Raw genomic sequence first — 12,345 nt, 5'->3', positions numbered from 1 at the left:
TGAGAGCGCCGACGACGACGAAACAATGTGAAATTCCCGAAATAGGAGGGACCGGCTGGCCGCGAACGAATTTGCATATACCGCAGACGGACCGCACGTGTGCTTTGAAGGTTTACATGTGTCGCGGGTTAATCTCATTTCGCACGTACAGAGGAAGGGGGTGGGGGAGGGGAAGAGAAGGGAATCACTAGCCCACCCGCGCGTCTCTCGCTACCATCTGTGTCGGGTATTTAATCAGCTATGTTATTCAATATTGGTCTGGGTTGACCTCGACTACGTATAGGTGCGTATACGCACGTGCGTGTATGTTTATGCGTGTGACTTGAAGAGGTGAATCCTGGCGTGCGATAACACCGCTGGGGGGGGGGGGTGAAAGGGCGAGGGCAAATGATGCCCTTAGTGGGTTGCCTTCCGTGCGAAATTACGACCATGCCAGCGAATGATGAGCTCGCAAATGGAGATTACGTTCCGCGCATGGAAAAAAAACGTTAGCTACCATAGCTAAATTTTAGCTGTCTCTATATCGCAGCCTGAAATTTAGTTATCATGCTTAAATTTTAGTTATAGTAACTAATACTTTTTAGCTATAATTTAACGGAGAATTCTATAGCTAAAAATATTAGCTACCATAGAGAATATGTAATATAGGGACAGCTGAAATTTAGCTATGGTAGCTAATTTTTTTCCGTGCGACAATTCCTTCTTGATAAACTTATTTAACGGGGGGTGAGATAGGTATTGGCATCTGTGTATTTCATTCGTGTGTGAAATATTATTTTATAATGAAAGACTTTTTATATATATGTATATCCTTTTTTTTCAATCTCTTTAATTATTTTCTTCACACGCTGTTAGGGTAGATTTTAGTTATAACTCTTTCGCACGCCGCGACATCAAGTATTATTAGACAATTCCACATGCAAATGGCCATTCAACACATTGTCGACTACGACACGATTCTGGTTCATTTATGCACACAGAGTGCTTTCGACAGAAGAACACCGCCTGCCTATGAATGGAACGAAGGGAGCGACATGCACCCTCCTCCCTTTTCCTTCCCCCCCTGCTCAACACGATCCAATCCCAGGTTGAATTATACACGGACGCACACACTCACACATAAACGTACGAGTTGCGGGGGACTTGGAGCAATTTCATGAGCGTATAAATAAATTCATAGCGCGATGGTAGGATAGGCGAACGAGTACATGCACAAATATCATGAGTAGCGTGTTCCTGGATGCTATCTGCGGCACACAAGAGTGCCCAGGGGGTTTAGCGTAAACAGGTATACGCGTGTATACACACACACACACACACATATATATATGTATATATATATATATATATATACATATAGATGCCACTTTGAATTCGCGGAACAATGGCCGATCGGCGCGTATATCGCTGGCACCCGATCCGTATCCACTTTGCGTGACGAATATTAATGCCGTTTACATTGGACGTACGGACGTTCATGACTCTTCGCGATCCGTTGTGCGCAATTAAAGCGGATAAGCCAATCGTGATTAATCGGCCCCCGTAAATGCGACCGTCGCGTCCGTATCGCGTATACATACAATTCGTCGCGCTCGCTGGTTTATTTTGCGCCTTGTTTAATCACGCCGGCACATTTCTGCGGTGTTAACGATTTCCCTTGTCGGCTTTCCCTCGAATCGAATGGAGGTTGTTCGCTAAATGGAAACAACGTTTCGCGCCATTTCAAATGGTTATCATATATAGCTCACCCTTTCGCCGATCAGACATTTTTTTACCTTATCTTTAAAAAGGTAATGAGAAAATTTATGTGAGAAAATCGACCGCGCCCTTGATAATTAACTATAAAATTAATCAGATGACTTACGACGCAGATTAATCATAAGATCGACTAGAAAATTGCCTAGGAAATTGGTCAGATAATTAACCAGGCAAGGTAACTAAAAAAAGTTGAAAGATTGAGAAGAAAATAATTAGGAAATCGATTAATAAATTAATAAAGATACAAAATTAGATAAAGTTTAGGGACAAAGATTTAATCGACGGATTATCCGAAGAATCAGGCAGCAAATTAATTAAATGTAGCGGCAAAAACAATCACGATAAAATGTATTAATTATCTAAGCAGCACTTGATGCACAGAGAAGTCGTGGATTTAAAAAATTATACATATCCCAATCAGATTCACGACGTTCGTGCTCGTTTTACGCAGATCAGAGTGAATAGTTCCTGCCGGTCGGTCTATATCTAACATTTTTTGCGATCGGCGACATTTTAACGAGCTACGGCCCGTTAGTTATCTGGTTCAATCAGCTAACGACGCCGCGAATAGAGCGAGGAGACCCGATCGTAACTGTTAACGAACTCTTCCAGATGGCCGCAAGAAAATATCGCCTGACCGTTAAAAAGCGAAATGGAAATTGCGTATCGACGTTTCCCAGAAACCAGGGTTATTCGCGAATCGTTTTGTCGTGACACGAACGAAAAAATACGATAGACAAACAAGATAGACGTTTGCGTGCGTAATAAGAATCGAAAGGCTCTGATTAAGCGGAAACTGCGGATATAACAATTTATTATCACTAATATAATAATAACGGAGTTTGTAAGAATGCCGGCCGCATAAAATGGCACGCGATTGTATCGTATTTTTGTAGAAAAAAAAAGATACATCCGCTTTTCGCGGAAAATCAGTTAAATTCCAATTTAATTAGCGCACGCAATAATGTTACGTATTCTATTCGAAGCTGCGACTATTATTAACATGATATTTCGCTCCTGTGTGTTTAATTCTGCAATTTTTGAAACTCCGGGAAAATTGCAGACCTGTAAAATTTTTTTAATTAGGGTTCGAAAATAAAATATTATAAATATTATTCTTTCGTGAAATAAAATCGTAATATTAGAGAGACATTTTTTAGCGTCAAATCAGTAATTTAAAAAAAAAATCAGTAGTTTGGCTCCTCTTATCCACGTATGATTGTATTTCCGAGGATACGTAATACCATACCTCTCTCTGTACCGTTTCGCTCCGTGCCGTAGTAAAATTCACTTGAAATTCAGAGCGAGTAGGATCGCGCAGTAGGTAGGCGAAAGCGTGCGCATCCGAGGATTACGCGTAAAGATAAGTTAGTTATCGCGAAGTTCATTACACACCCGCACCCGTAAACTCGCTCGATCGTATAGCGCTCGCGCGCTACGTCTCGCAATATCCGGCGTCGCCGTCGCGACGGAAATAATTTCGACGCGTTTAGTCCGTTTGCCTGTCGCTAAGAGACTGTTTAAACGTGCTTGGAACTTGTAACGTATACACAGTGTACGTCGCCGCGCCTTGGTTGCGTCTTAATCTCCCGTGTAATCCTAGCGAGTCACTTTGTGCGAAGGGGTAGGAGAGGACGGCCTGCCGTCTGAGCAAACTGCGATCGCGCTACTGCTCCGTCTCGCGAAATTGTAAACACCCCGTTGCCATTGTCTCGTCCGCCCGTTTGCAATATTAACGCAGGCAACATATTGCACGGACGTTTTCCGTTCTCTCTCCCGAGAGAGTCTCTCTTTCCTATTTCCTATATGGCAATCCACTTTATTCCAATGACGTATACGTCATCGTGATGAGATGCGCGTCCGCATTACAGGATGCTTTTTAATTTATAGTCTCGCGACGCCGACATATTTCTCTCTGTCGCGTATGACATCTCTCTCCGCAGACTAATAAATTTTCCATAAAAATACCGACGTACAGAAGCGCCGTCCCGTCGGGAGGAAGACCGGCGGACCACTCGCGCTTCGATCGTATCGCGTTTCAACTCCGTGAACTCCGTCGCACGCTATCGGGCATTATTGATACGCGTCCCCCCCGTACACCTCCGAATGGCTCATGACGTTATGGACTTTAGACACAGGAAACTCGATACGCGACCGCATCGCGTCGTCCGCCCAATTTTAGAGCCACCGCAGACGCTCTTTCCCTATAATGCTATGGCAAAGCCGTTTCCCTCTCACGAAGCGTCCATGACGTGAGAAACGGGAGCTATAGCGAACGTACTATGAGTCTATCAGAAATTGAATCGATCAACTCTACTTGTAAATTTCTTCATAATCATGCGCTAAAATGAAGTGTGTCTAAAATCAACAAAAAACCGCAATCTTAATCTTCTTCAATTTTTCCAAAATCACTTTATACGTATATATTAAAAAGATAATAAATATCTCCACCATATCCCCTTCCAAGATCTCTCAAAGAGCAAAGCTTTGTCGCGACACAGACTTATCTCACATATGTATGAATGTCGCGAATGAAAATTGATAATACGCCCACGTATAATTCTAACCGCGGAAGCGCCGGCGAGAATCACAGATCGCTTCTCGCACACGCGGGATAAGAAAGGATACCCGTGGCGTTACGTGACTCCCGTACAGATAACGGTTCCCATACACGGCTCCATCCCGCAGAAATCTTGCAGCGCGCGCTCGCTTTCGCAGTTTCTGCATTCGGCTTCATTCCCGTAACCACTTTCGCCTAAAGCTCCACTCAGACGCGACGCGGTGTTAATTTTAATGATATACCTGAGTTTGGCGGCTCGTGAAAGCCGCTCTGTGAATACGCGTTTATACGCCGGTAATTCGCGAGTCTTCCCGTAGATCATATTTCTAAGAACGATGCGATGAGAGAGAAACCCGATTCATACGAGGAATAATCATGTGGCGTGCATCGTTGTATCGTGCTGCATTAAAACTGACACACGAGACAATATGATGCAATATAATGCAATATAATAGATGAGATTAATCGAATAAGTTCAGACACATTCTGCAGAGAAATATTAAAATCAATTACATAAGACACAATTAATTTCAATCAATTGAATACATTCATGTCCCAAATCTTTTTGTTCTATAAGAGATTGCGATAACATACATGTAAACATATCCCCCTGACTTATAATAATAATAATAATAATAATAATAATAATAATAATAATAGTAATACAGTAAAATTGCATACATAAATTATATTTATGTAGATACTGATTCATATGTACATATTTATATATACTAAAGAATATATTACAATGCAACATAATATAATACATTATAATATAATATTTTTCGTATATTTCGTGATCAAATTTTATTTTATAAAGCAGTATTACCGTATTATACTGCATTATCGTAAATTAGTTGCCACTGTATGTGTAATCTTTGTTCCGCTGCGACAATTTACACGGTTCATATTACGGCATCGGTTCAACGACGTGTGTGCTCGCCACATTTCAAATGTGCCAACTAGTTATAATAACCGGCCAACCAACTTTATATAAATATACGGTTTGACGCAGTGTATCGCTAATTCATTGACGAGTAATAATTTCATCTAAACTACGGTCAATTCGTGCGAAGCTTTACTAATATTCCAAACGTTTTTAATTATTATTGCTGTTATTACATATTATTACGTGCCGAATTTTAGTAAATCATTCAGCAGAAAATTTGAGGAAACAGATATAAAATTTTTAAATTAAAATGTCATAAATATATTAGATTAAGTATTAGACTTCATTATTAGATAATCAGATAAGATTTTATTATCATCCAATTGTACTTTGTCCAAAAAAGTAAATTTACTTCCCACATTTTTCCCTCATAAGATAAATATAAATGTTTATTAAAATACATACAAGGGGGGATGAATAAAATTATTATACCTCTTTTTACCCATCATTACGCGCAAGATAAATTAAAAATTTTATTATTATAGATAGAGAAACGCATCCTAAAAATTATATTACTTTCCACGGAATGAATATAAACTTTATTCCAACTTCATTCACACGTAAATATTTAGGCGATGGAAAAAGTTTTACGCTCGGTTAGTCGCGTTGCGCTTTTAGACACTTTCGGCGAACGTTTAACTGGCATTTTTCGAGCGACATTGTACGCGACGAGATCGTGGTCCTTTTGCCAGCGACAATCGATGAATTTCGCGTGTCACGAGCGATCGTTGCCTTTGATCGACCATGCGACGTTTTTTAATCGCGTTAAACGTACCATCGTTGTCCCCAATCATCCAGCTTCTACTTGTCAGTCTTCCCCTCTCCCCCCGCTTTTACCCTCATCTGCCCAACGTACACTTGCCGTCCATCGAATACGTACATACTACCGCACTCAGGATCCGATCTTCTCGAGAGGCTCTCTCTTCTCGGCGCGCGATGTCCGTTGTTTAATTAAAACCATATCAAAATGACGCAAAGCCCACGCAAAGCGACAGCGTTTCAACGGCGAACGACTTTCAATTAATTCAATGTCGGCAATCTCGTCAACTGATACGCTGGATACGATGACGATCGGAGCCGATTCGACGTCCCATGAATGTTTACGAAAGAACTTGCGAAGCTTTCTCTTTCTCTCTTCGCCTCGTCCAAAAGTCTTTAAGTGGCGTTTAAAGCGGAGATGAATATTCGTCTAGCAATGTATGTTTCAATCAAAATGCAACAAAGTATTGTAACAGGTATAAAATAAAAAAGAAAATTGCATGCATTCTTTTTTATATATAACAATATTTTGAATTTTTCAGTTTTCGGCACATATGTATGTGTTGACAAACATATATCGTGTGTATATCCCGATAATTTTCGACATACGCGCCCACATACGCGATCGATATGAAACGATGACATTTTTTTATTTAAAATGAATTTTTGCATACGAAACTTTTAATTTAATATTATGCCGGTTTTGTAAAATTTATACAGTTCACGTTCATTGTACATAAACATCATATAATAAATGGAAGGAATAATGGATGTAATGCATTTCCATTATTTTCTGCATAGAATCTCTAAGCAAATTGTTAGGTAATTATAGAATAATAATAATAATTATAATAATAATAATAATTATTATTATTATGTCAGATTTTGCCTATTATATTATATAATAAGCAAAATATTAGATATAGAATAATAATAATAATAATAATAACAACAATTATATAATTAAATATAAATTACATATAATAATAATTATTATTATTTTCTAGTTACATAACATTTTGCCTAGAAATTATGCAGAAAAGAATGGAAATGCGTTACACCCATTATTCCCTCCATTTATCATATAATATTTGCACAGCGAACATGAATTGTAAATTTTAAAACCAATATGATATTAAACTAAAAATTTTGTATGTAAAAATCAATTTTAAATCAAAAATGCCATCAAACCATATTGCGCATATATTGGAAATTATCGAAAGATTTAATCACGTTTTGGCCGAATTATATATATTTACTGCAAAATCTCTGGACAAAATGTCAAGTAATTAAAGAATAATGTTTATTATTATATGTATAATTATTATTATTGTTATTATTATATTATTATTGTATTATTCTGTATTTAATATTTTGCCTATTATATTATATAATATAAAATGTTAAATATAAAATAATAATAATAATATAATTACATTGTATATACTTGCATCAAAATACCTTTTCAATCATATACAAAGTACACTATCAGTGACTTTCAGTAAAATGTCGGTAATGATCTTGCCGCGAGCGTGCATGTTACACGAGTACGCAAGTATTAAGCTGCGTCTATTGATTAGATAACTATATTGTTCTTTGCTTTATATGATACAGCTACTGAGATGAGCATACAAGAATTGTTTGCCCGCGATATTGCAACGTGCAGGAAATTTACATTAACATCTTTTAGTTCACCTCGTATATACACAATGTATGATCATAACGCACATCGCACAACATTATTAATCGAAGCGCATTCAAACGATATTGCGATTTTATTATCCACGGCGCGGTGTACATACACTCATTCTTTGACGCTTGTTGGTATCAATAAAAATTTTAAAAAAAGAAAGAATCACTTTCAATATTAATGAAAAATATTGATCAAAGAGTTTGAATATATATTAAAAAAGATATAGAAAGTATTTTCCCTGTATATTTTGAAATTAAGTCTTTCATCATCAGCAATCACGAAGAGCGACAATCGCCGCACTTTAAAAAGTATATATGCCCATCGAGATAGAATATTCCTGCCGCAGTTATTCCCGCCAGGTAACCGTCGTCGCGATGAATTGCCCGAAGCTCGTCGATCCCCTCTAACATCGACTCACGGTCCCTCAGGTGTGAAAGGCGAGAATCGCACTAGTTAGCCCCGGAGATGAGATCCGGGGAACCGATCGGGTCGCGTCGCGTCCGCGCTTAGTATGCGTCTCCGTCTCTCGCCATTACTCGGACGATCTCTTAAATCCCGTACGCAGTTACGGCGGTCGGGCATCTCGAATACGAAATCGACCGGGTTCTCGCATGCACGGGGAAGGGGGGGGGGAATGATATTTGTCGCTCCTTTTCGCGCTAGTTCGATAATCAGAAAAATTGGAAGTCGATTTTTCGAAGGGCGAGAACCGAATCCCTAAAACGTGTCACCTCTTCGATCCGCGACGGAACATTTCGCCGATGGACACGTCTCCCTCGACTCGAATAACGACCAAAGTTAGAAAGCCGAAGAGACGATATTGGGTTAGGAGGTATCGGCAGAATTTCGAATTTAGAAGGTAAAAGACGGTCTTTGGACGCGCATCTCCGAGTACAAAGACTATAGATAGCCTCGCTCTTTGTTTCGCGTCAAAATTGAGGGCGCGACCTTTTACACCGGATTAAGCTAAAGGAAAGTGACGTTTCTTTTTTTATCGAAAAAGAAAAACTGTATATCGAAAAATGTGTGACAAGGATTCTGTCTAAAATTAATAGAATGAAATTATTATCTTGTCATTTTATATAATGGCAAAATCTCTTTTCAACAAAGATTCTATTATAATGTCTTTCGTCAATCTGAATTATTATATCAATATTATGTAATACAAATAACGCAAGAGCTTAGTTTCTCTCTTCGCGGATAAGTAACGATCCTTCGAATTAGACGTCTGGAATCTCAAATCCTAGTACTAAAATACCTTATTTACATTCCGATCTCGTGGTGTGAGAACGGCGTGTCAGAATCCAAAGCTATTTATCAATCATATCGCTGTTCCCTTCGAGCCATCCTACCCGTTGGATTCCGACTGAGAAAATAAACGCGCGCACACACACATATACACACTTACACTCAAGTTGTAACCCGAGAGATTTATGAATGTCCTTTCGATCGAAGCACTCATTCAGAAAGAAAAAAAAACACTCACCCTTGCTGGATATCGCCGCCGCGCCGACAAATTGTATGGCCAGGACAGCGCCAACCAGAAGGAACTTGCCGGAACCACCGCTTTTCGCCGCAACCGATCCACTTTCGACACCAACCGATCCCTTTGACATCCGGCGACCGTCGGCGGCTCTCGTCCTCGTTCGAGGGTTGCACCTTCGAGATCCTCGACCGTCGTCGAAATCCGATCGGATCACCGACGTCGTCCTCGTCACAGCCATAACCGATCGCTTATGAAAATCCTCCTTTCCGATTGGAAATTGTTCCGAAGAGACAACGTCACTCCGAATCACTCGCAAACCGACGATGCGACAGAGAAATCCGGCGCACCACACCTCACAGCGATCGACCGAGTCGCAATCGTCATAGATACGATCATCGACACAGTCACACGATCGGATGAATCACATGTACACTGCGGCCGGCACTAAAGGCTGCGCGACACCCTTCACTGTCACGATCGACAAGCTGCGGCTGACACAACAGACAGTACAAAGTGACAGATGAGTCTTGCGGACCGACTCCGATCAGGACAGATCGTGCGTCCACCAGCGAAGCGAAACGTCAGAATCCTCCAAAAATTCAACCCTCGCACTCGCAAATCCCCGCGGTGTGGCGCGATACCTGGCGCGCCTTCGCAAACCCGCTCGGTTCCACCTGGAACTAACCGCGCCGGGCGTCTCCGGAGGGCAGGTCCTCCCCCATAACGACAGGTCTCGCCGTGCCTTGGCGCGCGGTCGAACAGGGTGCGACGTGCGGAAAGGCAGAGATAAAAGAGATACAGGAAGACCAGCTTTTCTCGCGAGTCTCACTACTGATCCCGAAAAAGCGCTCCCGGTTTCGTGTCTTCGGCGAACGCGACTGCACGCGTCGCGACGCTGTTTTCCTGCGCGATGGAGAGACAGGGCAGGAAGGGGGAGGATCAGCGTCGAAGGGGGAGGGAAAAGTCACTCACGCGCGTGGGCGGATCCCACCGCGAATTCTCGAGAAGGTTGATGAGGGTTGCGCGGGGGTGGCTGGGAAAAACGGTGAAACGAGAGAGGAGTGACAGTTGCTCAAACAATATAAATAGAGAAAGAGAGAGAAAGATACAGAAAAAGAGAAAGAGAGAGTTTGAGAATGTATACTAAATTCTGGGAACGCGACTGAAGCCGCGTGCTAAATCCCCCAACACAACGTGCTGCCGCGTCGAGACGCCCGGCGCTACTGAGGTGAAGGAGAAAGCCCGTTCGGGGGTTGCTGCCGTTATGCGAGGTCGGGGGTGATAGGTGGTAGGAGGGGAAGAACCAGCGTAGAGGGGTGGATGGTAGCGCGACGCGCCTCGTCGGATATTCTCGTCTCTCTCCGCTTCTACTCTTTCTCTTTCTCTTTTTTTCTTTTTTTTTCCCTCTCCCTTTTTCGCATTCTTTCGCCCATTTTTTCGCGCTCTCTCTTTTGTTTTATATATATATTTTTTATATATTTATATATATAAAATATTTATATATAATTTTACGCGGAATAAAATAAGATTAAACCCGGAGAAAATAAAATTCGAGATATATCGAGATATATATACATATATTGAGAATTTTATTTGTCTCCCAGGTTTATATAATCTTATTTTATTCCGCGTAAAATTATTTATACTACTACTATACGTGTGGTTTGGTTCTGTTCTCTTATTGTGTTCTTCCTTATGTATTCGCTGTTATTTCTTCTCTTTGTTACGTGCCTGTTATTATTCGCATTGTTCTCTTCTTATTGCTCATAAGGAATTTGATCCCGGGATAGTTAGCAAACAACTCCGTTCTTTATTTTATTCCCGTTTACGAAGCGAAACATAATATATATAAATATAAAACAACGCGCTGTATCTGGAATTTAGAAAAAAATTTGCCTATCACGTAACTTACAATGCTTTAACAACAAACGATTTTGATAAGAGGTGGATTAACGAATCGGGCGATGGATCGCACTTTGCGCTTTGTATACAAAGCTAGTGCATAAATTCGCCAGAATGTATGGTATTCGCGCGCACATACAAGCCGCGTTACTGTATTTTACATATTATTATTGTTATCCGCGTGCGCGGAATTCTCGATCGGAAACCGGCAACAGTTATCGCATAAGCGAAATTAATGCGCAATAATGTCGGACTGCAGAAAAAATTACAGAGTAATTCGATGGTTGTCACACCGGATGGTTGTTGCCTTTTACCCTGATTGACAGTCAGTCCCTCCTTCTCTTTTGTTAAATATACATGACGTGCCGCGCAACAGTGTCGATAATTAATCGTCGACGGAAATGTTAATTAAATACATGACAGATACAAAAAGCGGGAAATGAGACGGCGCGCGATCCCGTGACGGATTCGATAATCGTTCGATGGCCGTTCGAGGGAGCGCGAGAAAGTCCACACGCAACTTGCGTCATTTTTATGACGCGATATCCGTGATAACGATATCACTCTGCACGGCGATTGACGAAAAAGCGACGAGGGAGCGATCGGGGAACGATCGAAATCGGATTATCGGTATCCGATCAATCGACAATCACAGTCTGGCTATATACGAACGTTCACGCTGTGTGTGTATATACACTACGATGTTGACACGAATCGGACGGATGGCGGATAGATCACTAATTTCGCTCCATGATTCGCATCTCGAGTTCGAGCATGAATAAACAATGTTCGTATGCGCGATTACGATCATGAGTTAAACGTCTCATAATAAGCTGCGTTAACCGCAAGTGTAAAATGTTGGCTGTAATTGAGACATTAAATAAAGTGAACATTCTTAGAGCATATTTGTTCATCTTTTTCGTATATCAATATTTTTTTAAAAAAAGATTTAAAAGGTTGATTTTTCAGTCCCATATTATATGTATATACTTGTATGTATATCTGCATTAAATGAAAAAATTATCTTTATATATGTGAAATTAATTAATTTCTTTAATTATGTATGTAGATACTTAGAATTGTACATATTTATCACATATTAACGAATATCTTCATCAATAATGAGAATAAAGTGAGAGGCCCACACTTGATTGACAAGCTCTAATTTGTTCTGTTTTTTTAATTAATATCTGAAACTTTTAGCAAACGCTTTTAGGAAGTAGATAAATCATTCATTA

The 12,345-nt window shown here is 40.3% G+C and overlaps 2 protein-coding genes across 3 annotated transcripts in view; one reads left to right on the top strand and one right to left on the bottom strand.

The window, feature by feature from the left end:
• Positions 1-12,345, top strand: part of LOC145940548 (uncharacterized) — a 282,334-nt gene that overhangs the window by 236,557 nt on the left and 33,432 nt on the right. The gene's annotated exons all lie outside the window — the stretch shown is intronic.
• Positions 1-12,345, bottom strand: part of LOC145940546 (uncharacterized) — a 223,572-nt gene that overhangs the window by 183,945 nt on the left and 27,282 nt on the right. Inside the window, exon 1 of one of the 2 annotated variants that reach the window (XM_083045816.1) lies at positions 9,206-10,430. The exons of the other annotated variant lie outside the window; for it this stretch is intronic. Within the exon in view, the coding sequence (XP_082901942.1) occupies positions 9,206-9,443 (238 nt within the window). The 5' untranslated portion in view covers positions 9,444-10,430. Of the gene's footprint in view, positions 1-9,205; positions 10,431-12,345 lie in introns of those variants that run through there. 2 annotated transcript variants of the gene reach the window in all.

Source organism: Prenolepis imparis, unplaced genomic scaffold (genome assembly GCF_030444845.1).
Source record: "Prenolepis imparis isolate NDT839.2.m4 unplaced genomic scaffold, iyPreImpa1.0 SCAF_9, whole genome shotgun sequence".
NCBI classification, from domain to species: Eukaryota; Metazoa; Arthropoda; class Insecta; order Hymenoptera; family Formicidae; genus Prenolepis; species Prenolepis imparis.
Note: the sequence above shows the minus strand (reverse complement) of the source record. Positions and strands in the feature narration are given on the sequence as shown.